Here is a 12,501-nt window from a genome sequence, read left to right as displayed (position 1 = left end):
ACTGCCAATGCGAAGAATAAAATAGGAGCTGGTGTTGCTGTGTAGAGGATTAACCCACTGCCTGTGATGCTGGAAACCGATATAGGTGCTGGTTCAAGTCCTGGCTACTCCACTTCCAATCCAGCTCCCTGCTAAGGTACCTGCAAAAGCAGCAAAGGATGACCCAAGGACTTGGACCCCTGTCATCCACATGGGAGACCTAGATGAAGCTCCTGGCTCCTGGCTTTGGCCTGGGCCAACCCTGGACATTGCAGCCATTTGGGGTGTGAACCAGCAGATGAAAGTTCACTCTCTCTCTTTCTGTCTTTCCTCTCTTGGTAACTTGGCCTTTCAAATAAATAAATAAACTAACTGGGGAAAAAAGAATAAAAGAGGTGACACTGCTATAGATGGAACAGACAGTAGAACAGACTATTACAAAAAAGATAAATTTCTTTTTTTTTACCAAAATCAACTTATCTTTTAATTCTATTTTCCATGAACATTCTGATGTATACTCACATGATCGAATATAGATATAATAATTAGATATTTCATATATATATATACAGCAAATGTAGTACATTATTCTGGTATGCCTTAACAAAAAGAGCTACAAAATTCTGCAAATAATGGGGAAACTTTAATATGGATTAGCTATCAGGGAATATTAGGAAGTTATTACTATTTTCTTAATTCTGATAATAGTGCCTGTTAAGGAAAATGTTCTTATTCTTAGGAAATGTATACTTAAGTATTCAGGGACTGAAATATCATATCTAAAAATCAGTTCCAAATACTCTCACAGAAAAAAAAATACATATGAAAAAGATTTGTAATCATTGAATTTGAGTCATAGACACAGAAACACTTGTTGCACTATTGTTTCAATTTTGCTGTGTGAAATTTTTCATCAGAAAATATTGGAGACTGGGTGAAGTTTCCATAATCATGGCAGAACCTTTTCAAAGAAGGTTACTGTGTGAGTATTCCACTGAGACTCTTGGTGCCAAGGACGACAGATCCAATTAGGTCACAAGAAAGAGAAAGAAAGATAAGGAAGGAAGGAGGGAAGGAAAGAAAGAAGGAAGGGAGGGAGGGCGGGAGGGATTATTTTTTAAGGATGCAGGTGGACTGGACCTCAAGCAGGGACCTGGCCCTCATGGGGTACTCAGATAGCTCTGGGAACTGCCTGCCCTCCATGGCTCTCCGAGGGACCACCACATGCTTCCTCTGGGTCTCCACATTTGTCGTCCTTTCCAAACTTCCGTCACCTTCTCAACTCTCCTGTAAGTCTCCCTTTGCTTTCCTCAGTTTCAGATGACCACAGTCAGAAACATTACACACATACACGCCCTTCTGAAAACCTATCGATCTCTCTCCCCCTCTCTAACTCTGTCAAAATAAACAAATAAATATTTTTAAAAAGAAAACAATATGACCATTCTCAGCACTTTTATTTGACCACGTACTACAGATTGTAGCCATTGTACCAAGACACCTAAAATGAGGAGATGGGTATTTGTCGCAGTGGTTAATATGCTGCTTCAGATACTCACACCACATATTGAAGTGCCTGGGTACAAGTTCTGGCTCCACTTTCTTTTTTTTTTTTTTTTCTTTTATTTATTTATTTGAAAGAGTTACAGAGAGGTAGAGACAGAGAGAGAGGTCTTCCATCCGCTGGTTCACTCCCCAAATGGCCTCAGCGGCCAAAGCTGAGCGGATCTGAAGTCAAGAGCCAGGAGCTTCTTCCAGGTCTCCCACGTGAGAGCAGGGGCCCAAGCACTTGAGCCATCTTGTACTGCCTTCCCAGGCCATAGCAGAGAGCTGGATCAGAAGAGGAGGAGGCCGGTGCCGTGGCTCACTAGGCTGATCCTCCGCCTTGCGGCGCCGGCACACCAGGTTCTAGTCCTGGTCAGGGCGCCGGATTCTGTCCCGGTTGCCCCTCTTCCAGGCCAGCTCTCCACTGTGGCTAGGGAGTGCAGTGGAGGATGGCCCAAGTGCTTGGGCCCTGCACCTGCATGGGAGACCAGGATAAGTACCTGGCTCCTGCCTTCTGATCAGCGCGGTGCGCCGGCCATAGAGTGCCAACCGCGGCAGCCATTGGAGGGTGAACCAAAGGCAAAAAGGAAGACCTTTCTCTCTGTCTCTCTCTATCTCACTGTCTACTCTGCCTGTCAAAAAAAAAAAAAAAAAAAAAAAGAGGAGGAGCCAGGACTAGAACCGGCACCCATATGGGATGCCAGCACCCCAGGCAAGGCTTCAACCCGCTGCGACACAGCGCCGGCCCCCTGGCTCCACTTTCAATTCCAGCTTCCTGCTAATGTACATCCTGGGAGGTAGCAGCAATGACTTGAGTAATTGGGTCCCTGCCACCCATGTGGGAAACCCAAATTGAGTTCCAGACTCCCAGCTTCAGCCAGACCCAGTTCTGATTGCTGCAAGCATTTGGACAGTGTACCAGTAGATGGAAGAGTTCTCTTTGACTCTATGTCCCTCTTTCAAAGAAATAAAAATAAATAAAGTCCTTGGGCCCCTGCACCCACGTGGGAGACCTGGAAGAAGCTTCTGGCTCCTAGCTTTGGACTGGCACAGCTCTGGCCGTTGCAGCCAAGTAGAAAGTGAACCAGGATGGAAGACCTCTCTTTCTCTCTTTGCCTCTCCTCTCTCTGTAATTCTGACTTTCAAGTAAATATACAAATCTTCTAAAAAAATCTGTGGAATGTACAAAAGATAATTTATATGGTTGTAAACAAAATATAAACTTACAAACTATTATATGTCTATGTATGAGCAATAAATGATCAGAAACTAAAATTAGTATTACATTAGCATCAAATTTAAAAAGCACAAAAAAATCTTTAAATACTTGGGCTAAGATTTGACAAAAGATGTGTAAAACATGTATCCTGAAACTATGTAACACTGTTAACAAAATTAATGAAGATTTAAATAAATGAAGAGATATGCCATGTTCATGGATCAGAAGACTCAATATTGTTAATATGCCAAATACAAATCAAATCTTAGAAGGTTTTTTGTAGAAATTGGCAAGCTGATTGTGGATATATATAGAAATAAAGAAACCTAAAATAACCAAAACAACTGTGAAAAGAAGAAAAGAGTTGCAGACTATCACTATCTGAGTACAAAAATTAACATAAAGCTATAGTAATCAAAACACTGTAGAATTGGCATAAATTGGACTAACAGAAAAATGAAACAAAACAGAATTCAGGAAAATACACACACATATAGATCGATCACTGACATGTACACCAACCCATAAAGGCAATTTTTTAAAAATTTATTTCATTTACTTGAAAGGCAGAGTTACACAGACAGAGAGAGATGGAGAGACCGAGAGATCTTCCATCTGTTGGTTCATTCCCCTGATGGTCGAAACAGCCAAGGCTGGGCCAAGCAGAAACCAGAAGCTTCTTCTGGGTCTCTCACATGGGTGGCAGAGGCCCAAGCATTTGGGCCATTTTCCACTGCTTTCTCAGGGGAATTGGCAGGAAGCTGGATCAGAAGTAGGGCAGCCACGACTCAAACTGGCACATATGGGATGCCAGCATCACAGGCAGCAGTTTTACCAGTTACATCACAATGCCAGACCCAAAGGCAATTATTTAGAGAAAGGACAATCTCAACAGATGCATATCCGGGGCTGGTGAAGTGGCCTAGCACGTAAAGCTGCCACCTGCAGTGCTGGTACCATATGGGTGCCAGTCTAGTCCCAGCTGCACCACTTCTGATCCAACTGTCCATTATGGCCTGGGAAAGCTGCGGAAGATGGCCCAAGTATTTGGGCTCCTGAACCCATGTGGAAGATCTGGAAGAAGCTCCAGGCTCCTGACTTTGGATCAGCTCAGTTCCAGCCATTGTAGCCATTTGAGGAGTAAGCCTGTAGATGGAAGATTCTTTCTCTTTCTCTCTCTCTCTCTCTGCCTCTGCCTCTCTTTAACTCTGCCTTTCAAATAAATAAATAAGTCTTTTAAAAAACAAACAAACAAAAACGGATGGAGGGGCTGGGCCGTGGCTCACTTGGTTAATCCTCCACCTGCAGCGCTGGCATCCGATATAGGCGCCGGGTTCTAGTCCCGGTTGCTCCTCTTCCAGTCCAGCTCTCTGCTGTGGCCTGGGAAGGCAGTGGAGGATGGCCCAAGTGCTTGGGCCCCTGCATCCGCATGGGAGACCAGGAAGAAGCACCTGGCTCCTGGCTTTGGATCGGCGTAGCTCCAGCCGTAGAGGCCATTTGGGAGGTGAACCAACAAAAGGAAGGCCTTTCTCTCTGTCTCTCTCACTAACTCTGTCAAAAAAAAAAAAAAGATGGATATCCAAATGGAAAAAAAAATGAACCTGGGTTCTATAGCTTACACAACTTTCAAAATTAATTTGAAATGGGACTGGTGCTGTGGCGCAGTGGGTTAATGCCCTGGCCTGAAGTGCCGGCATCCCATGTGGGCACCAGTTCGAGACCCAGCTGCTCCACTTCCCATCCAGCTCTCTTCTATGGCCTGGGAAAGCAGTAGAAGACAGCCCAAGTCCTTGGACCCCTGTACCCACATGGGAGGCCAGGAAGAAACTCCTGGCTCCTGGCTTCGGATCCAACTGGGGAGTGAACCAGTGTAGGGAAGACCCACCCCCCTTCCCTCTTTCTCTCTCTGCCTCTCCTCTCTGTGTAACTCTGACTTTCAAATAAATAAATAAATATTTTTTAAAAAATGAGCACTGCCACAGCTCTTTAAAAAAAATAACTTGAAATGGATCATAGGTCTAATACAAATATAAAAACTTCCCAGGGGAAATACAGAAGAAAAAAAACTATGTGACACCTTAAATAGGCAAAAATTTCTTAGATGCAATAAAAGCACAAACCATAAAAATTAGGGTTCATCAATATTAAAAAGTTTGCTTTCCAAAAGACACTGTTGAGAGAACAAAAAGACAAACCACAAAGTATGAGAAATATTTGTAAATCACGCATTTGATTAAAGGATTTATATCTAAAATATACAAAGAACTTTCAAAACTCAATAGCAAAACAAATAATCCAATAAAAAATGGATTAGGGGAGAGCACTGTGGCTCACTTGGTTAATCCTCCACCTGTGACACTGGCATCCCATATGGGCGCCAGGTTCTAATCCTGGTTGCTCCTCTTCCAGTCCAGCTCTCTGTTGTGGCCCAGGAGGGCAACTGAGGATGAACCAAGTACTTGGGCCCTTACACACCCACACAGGAGACCAGGAAGGAGCACCTGGCTCCTGGCTTCGGATCGGCACAGCACTGGCCATAGCGGCCATTTGGGGAGTGAACCAACGGAAGGAGACCTTTCTCTCTGTCTCTCTCTCACTGTCTATAACTACCTATCAAATTAAAAAAAAAAAAAAAAAAGGACTAAAAATCCAAATAAACATCTCACCAGAGAGGATGTATCAATGACAAATAAACAGATGAAAAACTATTTACCATCAGTAGTCACTAGGTACACACAAATCAAAATCATGGTTAAGATTCTGCTTGAGGGGTTGGCGCTGTAGCATAATGGGTTAAAGCTCTGGCCTGAGGCACTGGCATCCCACATGGGTGCCAGTTCTAGTTCCGGCTGCTTCTCTTCTGATCCAGCTCTCTGCTATGGCCTGGGAAAGCAGTACAAGATGGCCCAAGTCCTTGAGCCCCTGTACCCACATGCGAGACCTGGAGGAAGCTCCTGGCTCCTGCCTTCAGATCAGCTCAGTTTTGGCCCTTGCGGCCATCTGGGGAGTGAGGAGGACTTCTCTCTCTCTCTCTCTCTCTACTTCTCTCTTTAACTCTTTCAAATAAGTAAATTAAATAAATCTTTTAAAAAATGATTCTACTTGAAGCTATTAGAATGGAAATAGAAAATACTAACCAATGTTGGCAACAATATGGGAGAACCAGAACTCACACACTGCTATGTACAATGTAAAATGTAAATGTAAAATGGTACAACTACATTCGAAGACAGTTTGGCAGTTTCTTTTAAAAGTTAATATACAGATACCATATGATCTGATTGTTCCACTCTAAAACTAAACAATCTCTTTGACACCCATCTTTCTGAAATGAATATACAAATGAGGATTAGTTAATTCTTTCTTCCACATTTGAAACTACATTATCTAGCCACAACTGAAACCAAAATAACTCTAATTAGTATGCTGCAATGTTGTTCAATACATACATTACAGATAGGATGATAACTGATTGCCTCAAACCTCTGCAGACAGGTAGGACCTCAAGGGGCTAGAGAGCTTCTGGGTTTTATAGTCTCTAGCTATAAACAGACCTTTCCCCCTTTACTCCAATATGCCACACAAAATATTGTCGTTTTCAAGTATAACCCAACCTGAAAAACATTGTGAAGTCCTGATTTAAAGCAACAATACAGTTTGGGAGATGGCACTTTAAAACCACAGTCCTTTAAAATCTCCATCAAGTTGTCCAGGTACAAAGTCTTAGACAGGGTTCACAAATCTGAAGCCTAATGTGTTCCAGGATGCAAGGATGACTATGAAAGAGTAATTAATCTACCTGCACAGGCAATATGTCCTCAAGCCTTAGCCAACAGGACTGTCTTGGGCTGGAAAGGAGTTAAAGTTAGACAATAAAACATATAAAGTCACTGGGGCCCGGTGTTGTGGTATAGTGGGTAAAGCCGCTGCCTGTAATGTTAGCATCCCATATAGGCAACCGTTTGTTTCCCAGCTGTTCCACTTCTGATCTAGTATCAGAAGATGGCCCAGGTGTTTGGACCCCTGCTACCTAAGTTGGAGGCCTGGAAGAAGCTCCTGGCTCCAAGCTTCTACCTGGCCCAGCCCTGGCTGTATCTGAGAAGTGAACCAGCAGATGGAAGTGACTGTCTGTCTGTCTGTCTGTCTCTCTCTCTCTCCCTCCCTCCCTCCCTCTGTAACTCAGACTTTCAAATAAGTAAATTTTTAAAAACAAATGTTAAGATCACAAACAAGACAATGTCAAACTGTCACCAGTTATATCTTCCAAAGCTAAAAAAAAAGTTCATTCATTAGGCAAATATTTGTTGAGTACTTACCATATGCTGGGCATTTAGTATGTAGTTTTAATACTTGGTAAATGAACAAAATCTACAAAAAAGGCTATAACAAAGACATTGAACATCTCACAATAAACTTAAAAACACTACTAAATCTAATAGTTTAAGCTGAGACTATTCTGAGCTAAGATGATCTAGATGGCAGCCTCTGGATAAAAAAAGGTAGGTCTAATCATTCATGCACCAAACAACTTCTAATATCTGCATGTGCTATGTGCGATGTTCCAGAGCTGGGGGAAAAAGAATGAGGAAACACAGTCTCTGCCCCTAATCTGTTTCCTGAGAATGACAGCTCAAAAGAACAGAGACCAAACTGGCGGCAAGAACAAAGCACCAAAGCACCTCAGGAGCAGGGAGGAGTAATCAAGTGACTCAGCCTGGCAGCATCAGAAAAGTTTCACAGTACACAAACTGGCTAGGCTTTTTCAACAAACACTGTCAACTGCTTATTTATAATTCATTTACCCCTAATATTGTTCAGGATAGCATTATACCCAGTTCCATGTCACAGCCTTTCCTGCTCTTAAGGATGGTCATATAACATGATTCTGGCCTATGAGAAATCAAAGTTTTGAATTTCTGAGGAAGCTCTTGCTTTCTCATAAAAGGGGGAAAACAGAGCTAGCATCAACCTTCCCCTCCTCTTGCACTGAATATGAATATAAAAAGCCATTTGTAACTGTGAGGCAACAGAATGAATACAAAAGTCAACATGCTGAAGATGGCCAAATAAAAAGACAGAATCTCAGTTTCTGATTACACTATTTAGCAGCTGAACAAACACCGGTAACCACCAATTCTGCACTTCTTGCTAATCTGAGAAAAATAAACAACATTTGCTTAACTATTGCTGATTACCATCTACCACAGTGGGACTCATTCTTAACTGACACAATGTTAAAAAGGATGAGAAGTTGTTTATCAGGTGGGGGGGGGGGCACTGCAGGCAAGGGTAACAACATGCAAAAAGGCAGAAACAGGGACTTTTTTGACATAATCCAACAGGTTACAATGGACAGCTGAAAGGAAGCTTTACCTGCTTCGTTCACAGTGGTACACTTCTGGTACATAGATGTGCGGAGAGTAGGTGTCCGAACATTCAACAGCCTGATCTTGTCTACTCGGGAATCAAACACCCGGAGCACAGGATCTTTATCATCATCATCATGACACATGATTTTGTTGTCAATGAAAGAAGCAAACATCTGCGTCTCCAAGAATCTTGAGAGGAAGGGCAGGTAGGGCTCAGGCTGATCTGACAGAAAAGATGCCTGTTAGGACCAAATGAAGAGTTATTATCAGCTTTGACCAGCAAAGATAACAGACCAAATGGATGTAGGTTAGTTCTTCTCTGGAGCTTCCTAAGTCTTTATGAAAAGCTGGAAAATTCTTTCTTCATACACACACACACACACACACGTTCAAACATCCTTCAACACTGGCCCAAACTTACTCAGGTACTAATCAGACAACCAATCTTCCCAGAACACTGATTCAAACCAAATGGGCATCACTGCCTTGGGAGAGCCCACCTGTTCTTTAAAAGTAACAAGCTCTATTTTAACATCAGAAGGACCATGAAACTTGTTTCCAACAATATTATGAAAGAAAAGAAAATCTCATATTGTTACTTCTTCAAGATATGACTCTAAATTCTCTTCTCCAGAAGGATTACACTCACTTTATCAAAATTTTGCATCTGCTCCCTGTTGGTAAACCAGGATTCCTTATCCTGGCTCGGCTGAATGACAAACACTTCATAATCTGCAAACATCTGAGTGAAACGATTTGCAAAAACTTCCCGGATCTGAATGTTCAGCTGGTAAATCCTGAGTTCTTCTTCATCACACTGAACCTTGAGATCCTTATTACTGCTAGTATCTTCACATACTTCCAGCTACAAAAAAGAAACGATGTGAATACACAAAGAAATCCAACTCCTCTGATTTTTTCACAGTGGTCACTTACCTAGCAGCAAGTGGTTAGAATAAATGAAGGGAAAAAATAAAAGAAAGAAACTGATTTTCACACAAAGAAATAAATAATGAAAGAGGTTCACTTGAAGGTCTCCAGCAGAGAGACCCCAGTTCTCTGTCTGTCTCTCTCTCACTAACTCTACCTGTCAAAAAAAAAAAAAAAAAAAAAAAAAAAAAAAAACAGGACTAGAAGTCAAGAGGCACAGTGCTAGCCTCAGCCTAGCTACTTCTGAGGCATTTAATCTTAAGCAAAACACTTAAGCTCCTGAAACTTCAGTTTCTTAATAATAACAATCACATACTATTATTAATACCTGCTTCATATGCTTTAGGCTGCAGTGAAACTCTAGGGAAAAGGATCTGAAAGAGATCTGAACATAAGGATCACCATCGTCATCCCTCCAAGTCACTCTTAGTGTTCACACAGAATGACAACAGGCTCTCTTTGATGTCCAAGTGAGAAGCTATCTAGATTTATATCCAAGTAGCATTTAGTAAGATAGCGTCATGAGTCCAGTGCTGTGGCGCAGTGGGTTAAAGCCCTGGCCTGCAGTACCAGTATCCCATATGGGAGCCGGTTCAAGTCTCAGCTGCTCCACTTCCGATTCAGCTCCCTGCTAATATGCCTGGGAAAAGAGCAGAGGGTGGCCCAACTTCTTGGGTCCCTACACCCACGAGGGAGACCAGGAGAAAGCTCCTGGCTCCTGGCTTTGGATTGGCTCAGCTCCAGCCACTAAGGTCATTTAGGGAGTGAACCAGCGATGGAAGATCTCTTTCTCTCTGTCTCTACCTCTCTCTGTAACTCTTTCAAATAAATAAAACAAATCTTAAAAAAAAAAAAAAAAAAGATAGTGTCTGCCTGAGCTGAATCCAGAGCCTCTCACACACAGCAGTCTTTTACTACTCCTTATGCCTCACCCTGAACTGGATGCCTTCCCATCCTATGCCTTAAACCAGGTCAGTACCTTAGCACAGACCAACCTTGCCGTAGACTTCCACACAAAAGCACCTTACCTTTTCCAGGCTCACCCCAGTCCTCTTGACCAAGGCTTGTAGCCGGGCGATAGTTTCATTCTCCTTGAGGAGCTCACAGGAATGCAGAGGGGAACCAGCAATGTTCCCATTCCTCTTGTCAGAGACAAACTCAGAGGCTCGGAGCCTCTTCAGCTTGGAGGCACTCTCGCTGCAGTGAAGGTTGCCCTCAGGGGGAATGCCAAACGCCATGAGAATCTCAGACACTTCCTGGACAAACTCCAATTTATTGGGAAACTGAGGCAAGTCCTCTGGCAGTTCAATGAAGTGGTTGTCAATGTCCACAAAGCAGAGGTTAGCCTGGGAGTTACAACAGAAGGAGGTTGTGAACCCCAGGTTTTTAGAAAGGATAATGAACATGAGAGAGAAAACACCTAAAATGGATATGTATGAAATTTATTTAAATAAATAAAGATGGGACTCAGAAATCAGACAGACCTGAGTTCCACTCTTCCTTTTGCCAGTTTCTAGGATGTATGATTTAACCTCTTTGATTTTATTTCCTCAGCCGCAAAATGAAGATAAAGTGATAAAAACACTTATGTTACAGAGTGGTGAGAATATTACGCTATCACAGTTGTTAACACAAAATTCTTACATATGATGTAAATACTCATTAAATGTTTGACAAGAAGCAGACATTGTAGTGCAGTGGGTTAAGCCACCACTTATGACACAAGCATCTATGCCAGTTCTAGTCCTAGTTGCCCAGCTTCAGATCCAGCTCCCTGTTAATGCACCTGGGAAGGCACAAAAGACAGCCCAAGTGCTTGAACCCTTGCCACCCATCTGGCAGAGTTGGATGGAGTTCCTGGTTCCTGGCTTCAATCTCACCAAGCCATATTGTTCCTGGCATTGGGAGAGTGAGGCAGTAGAAGGAAGATGGATCTAGATCTTGATATATCTCTCTCTGTGTCTCTCCACCATCCCACCCCCCAAGCTCTACCTGTAAATAAATAAATAAATATTTTAAAAATAAATGTCTGACCAATTTTTGAACGTTAGGAGTGAGTTAGAATGTCTAGGTGAGTTAGAATGTCTAGGGGCCGGTGTTGTGGAACAGCGGGTAAAAGCTGCCATCTGTGATGCTGGTATCCATATAGGCTAGCTTTAACATTGCTCCTGGCTGGCGCCACAGCTCAATAGGCTAATCCTCCGCCTGCAGCGCCGGCACACCAGGTTCTAGTCCCGGTCGGGGCGCCGGATTCTGTCCCGGTTGCTCCTCTTCCAGGCCAGCTCTCTGCTGTGGCCCGGGAGTGCAGTGGAGGATGGCCCAAGTGCTTGGGCCCTGTACCCCATGGGAGACTAGGAGAAGCACCTGGCTCCTGGCTTCGGATCAGCATGGTGCGCCGGCTGCAGCGTGCCGGCCGCGGCTGCCATTGGAGGGTGAACCAATGGCAAAAGGAAGACCTTTCCTCTCTGTCTCTCTGTCTGTCTAACTCTGCCTGTCAAAAAAAAAAAAAAAAAAATTTGCTCCTGCCCTGGCCTGAAGAGCCAGCATCCCATGTGGGCACCAGTTCTAGTCCTGCCTGCTCCTCTTTCGATCCAGCTCTCTGCTGTGGCTTGGGATAGCAAGATGGCCCAAGTCCTTGGGCTCCTGCACCCACGTGGGAGACCTTCAAAAAGCTCCTGGCTCCTGACTTCAGATCAGCGCAGCTCCAGCCATTGCGGCCATTTGAGGAGTGAACCAGTGGATGGAAGACCTCTCTCTCTGTCTCTACCTTTCACTGTAACTCTGTCTTTCAAATAAATAAAAAATAAATCTTTAAAAAGAAAAAAAAAAAAAAAAAAGAATGCTCCTGGAGGAGCCACAGCAGGTTAAACTGACACCAGCATCTCATGTGAGTACCAGTTCAAGGATCAGTTGCTCAGATTCTGATCCAGTTCCCTGCTAATGCTCCTGGGAAAGCAACAGATTGCCCAAGTGCTTGGGCCACTGCCACCCATATGGAAGACACAGAAGAAGCTCCTGGCTTCAGCCGGGCACAGCACCCACCATCACAGCCATTTGGGGAGTGGACCACTAGCAGATGGGAGACATCCATCTCTTCCTCCCTCAATCTGTAACTCTGCCTTCCAAATTAATAAATCTTCAAAAAGAAAACAGACTATTCCTGGAAGCAAGACAGCACTATTATACACTGCTGACAGGGTAAATAAGCTGAATTAACAAAACAGAATTCAGCAATATCTAGTTATCCCTATTCTACACAGAAAACTAACAAAAATAGGTTAAATAAATGTCTGTTCTTGTGTCTCTTTTTCTCTCTCTGCCTTTCAAATAAAATGAAAATAAATTTAAAAAATGGAAATAGGATATGAAAGGCAAACAGAACAACTTTTGAATAATTAACTTCAAATACATGAAAAGATGTTCAAAATCTTGTAGAGTTGTAGAGTAAACTGTCACCTG

General features: G+C 43.1%; 1 protein-coding gene across 3 annotated transcripts in view; it reads right to left on the bottom strand.

Moving 5' to 3' along the window:
* Nucleotides 1-12,501, bottom strand: part of DENND5A (DENN domain containing 5A) — a 128,568-nt gene that overhangs the window by 38,242 nt on the left and 77,825 nt on the right. For all 3 annotated transcript variants that reach the window (XM_070073625.2, XM_070073626.2, XM_089329033.1), the window contains 3 exons: nt 10,071-10,388; nt 8,762-8,977; nt 8,117-8,351 (listed from right to left, as the gene is read on the bottom strand). In XM_070073625.2, the coding sequence (XP_069929726.1) occupies nt 8,117-8,351; nt 8,762-8,977; nt 10,071-10,388 (769 nt within the window). The remainder of the gene's footprint in view (nt 1-8,116; nt 8,352-8,761; nt 8,978-10,070; nt 10,389-12,501) is intronic.

The sequence above is a fragment of the Oryctolagus cuniculus genome, chromosome 1 (assembly GCF_051225735.1).
Source record: "Oryctolagus cuniculus isolate XC-2025 breed Fujian yellow rabbit chromosome 1, ASM5122573v1, whole genome shotgun sequence".
In the NCBI taxonomy this organism is placed as follows: Eukaryota; Metazoa; Chordata; class Mammalia; order Lagomorpha; family Leporidae; genus Oryctolagus; species Oryctolagus cuniculus.
This window is presented reverse-complemented; position numbering and strand designations above follow the sequence as displayed.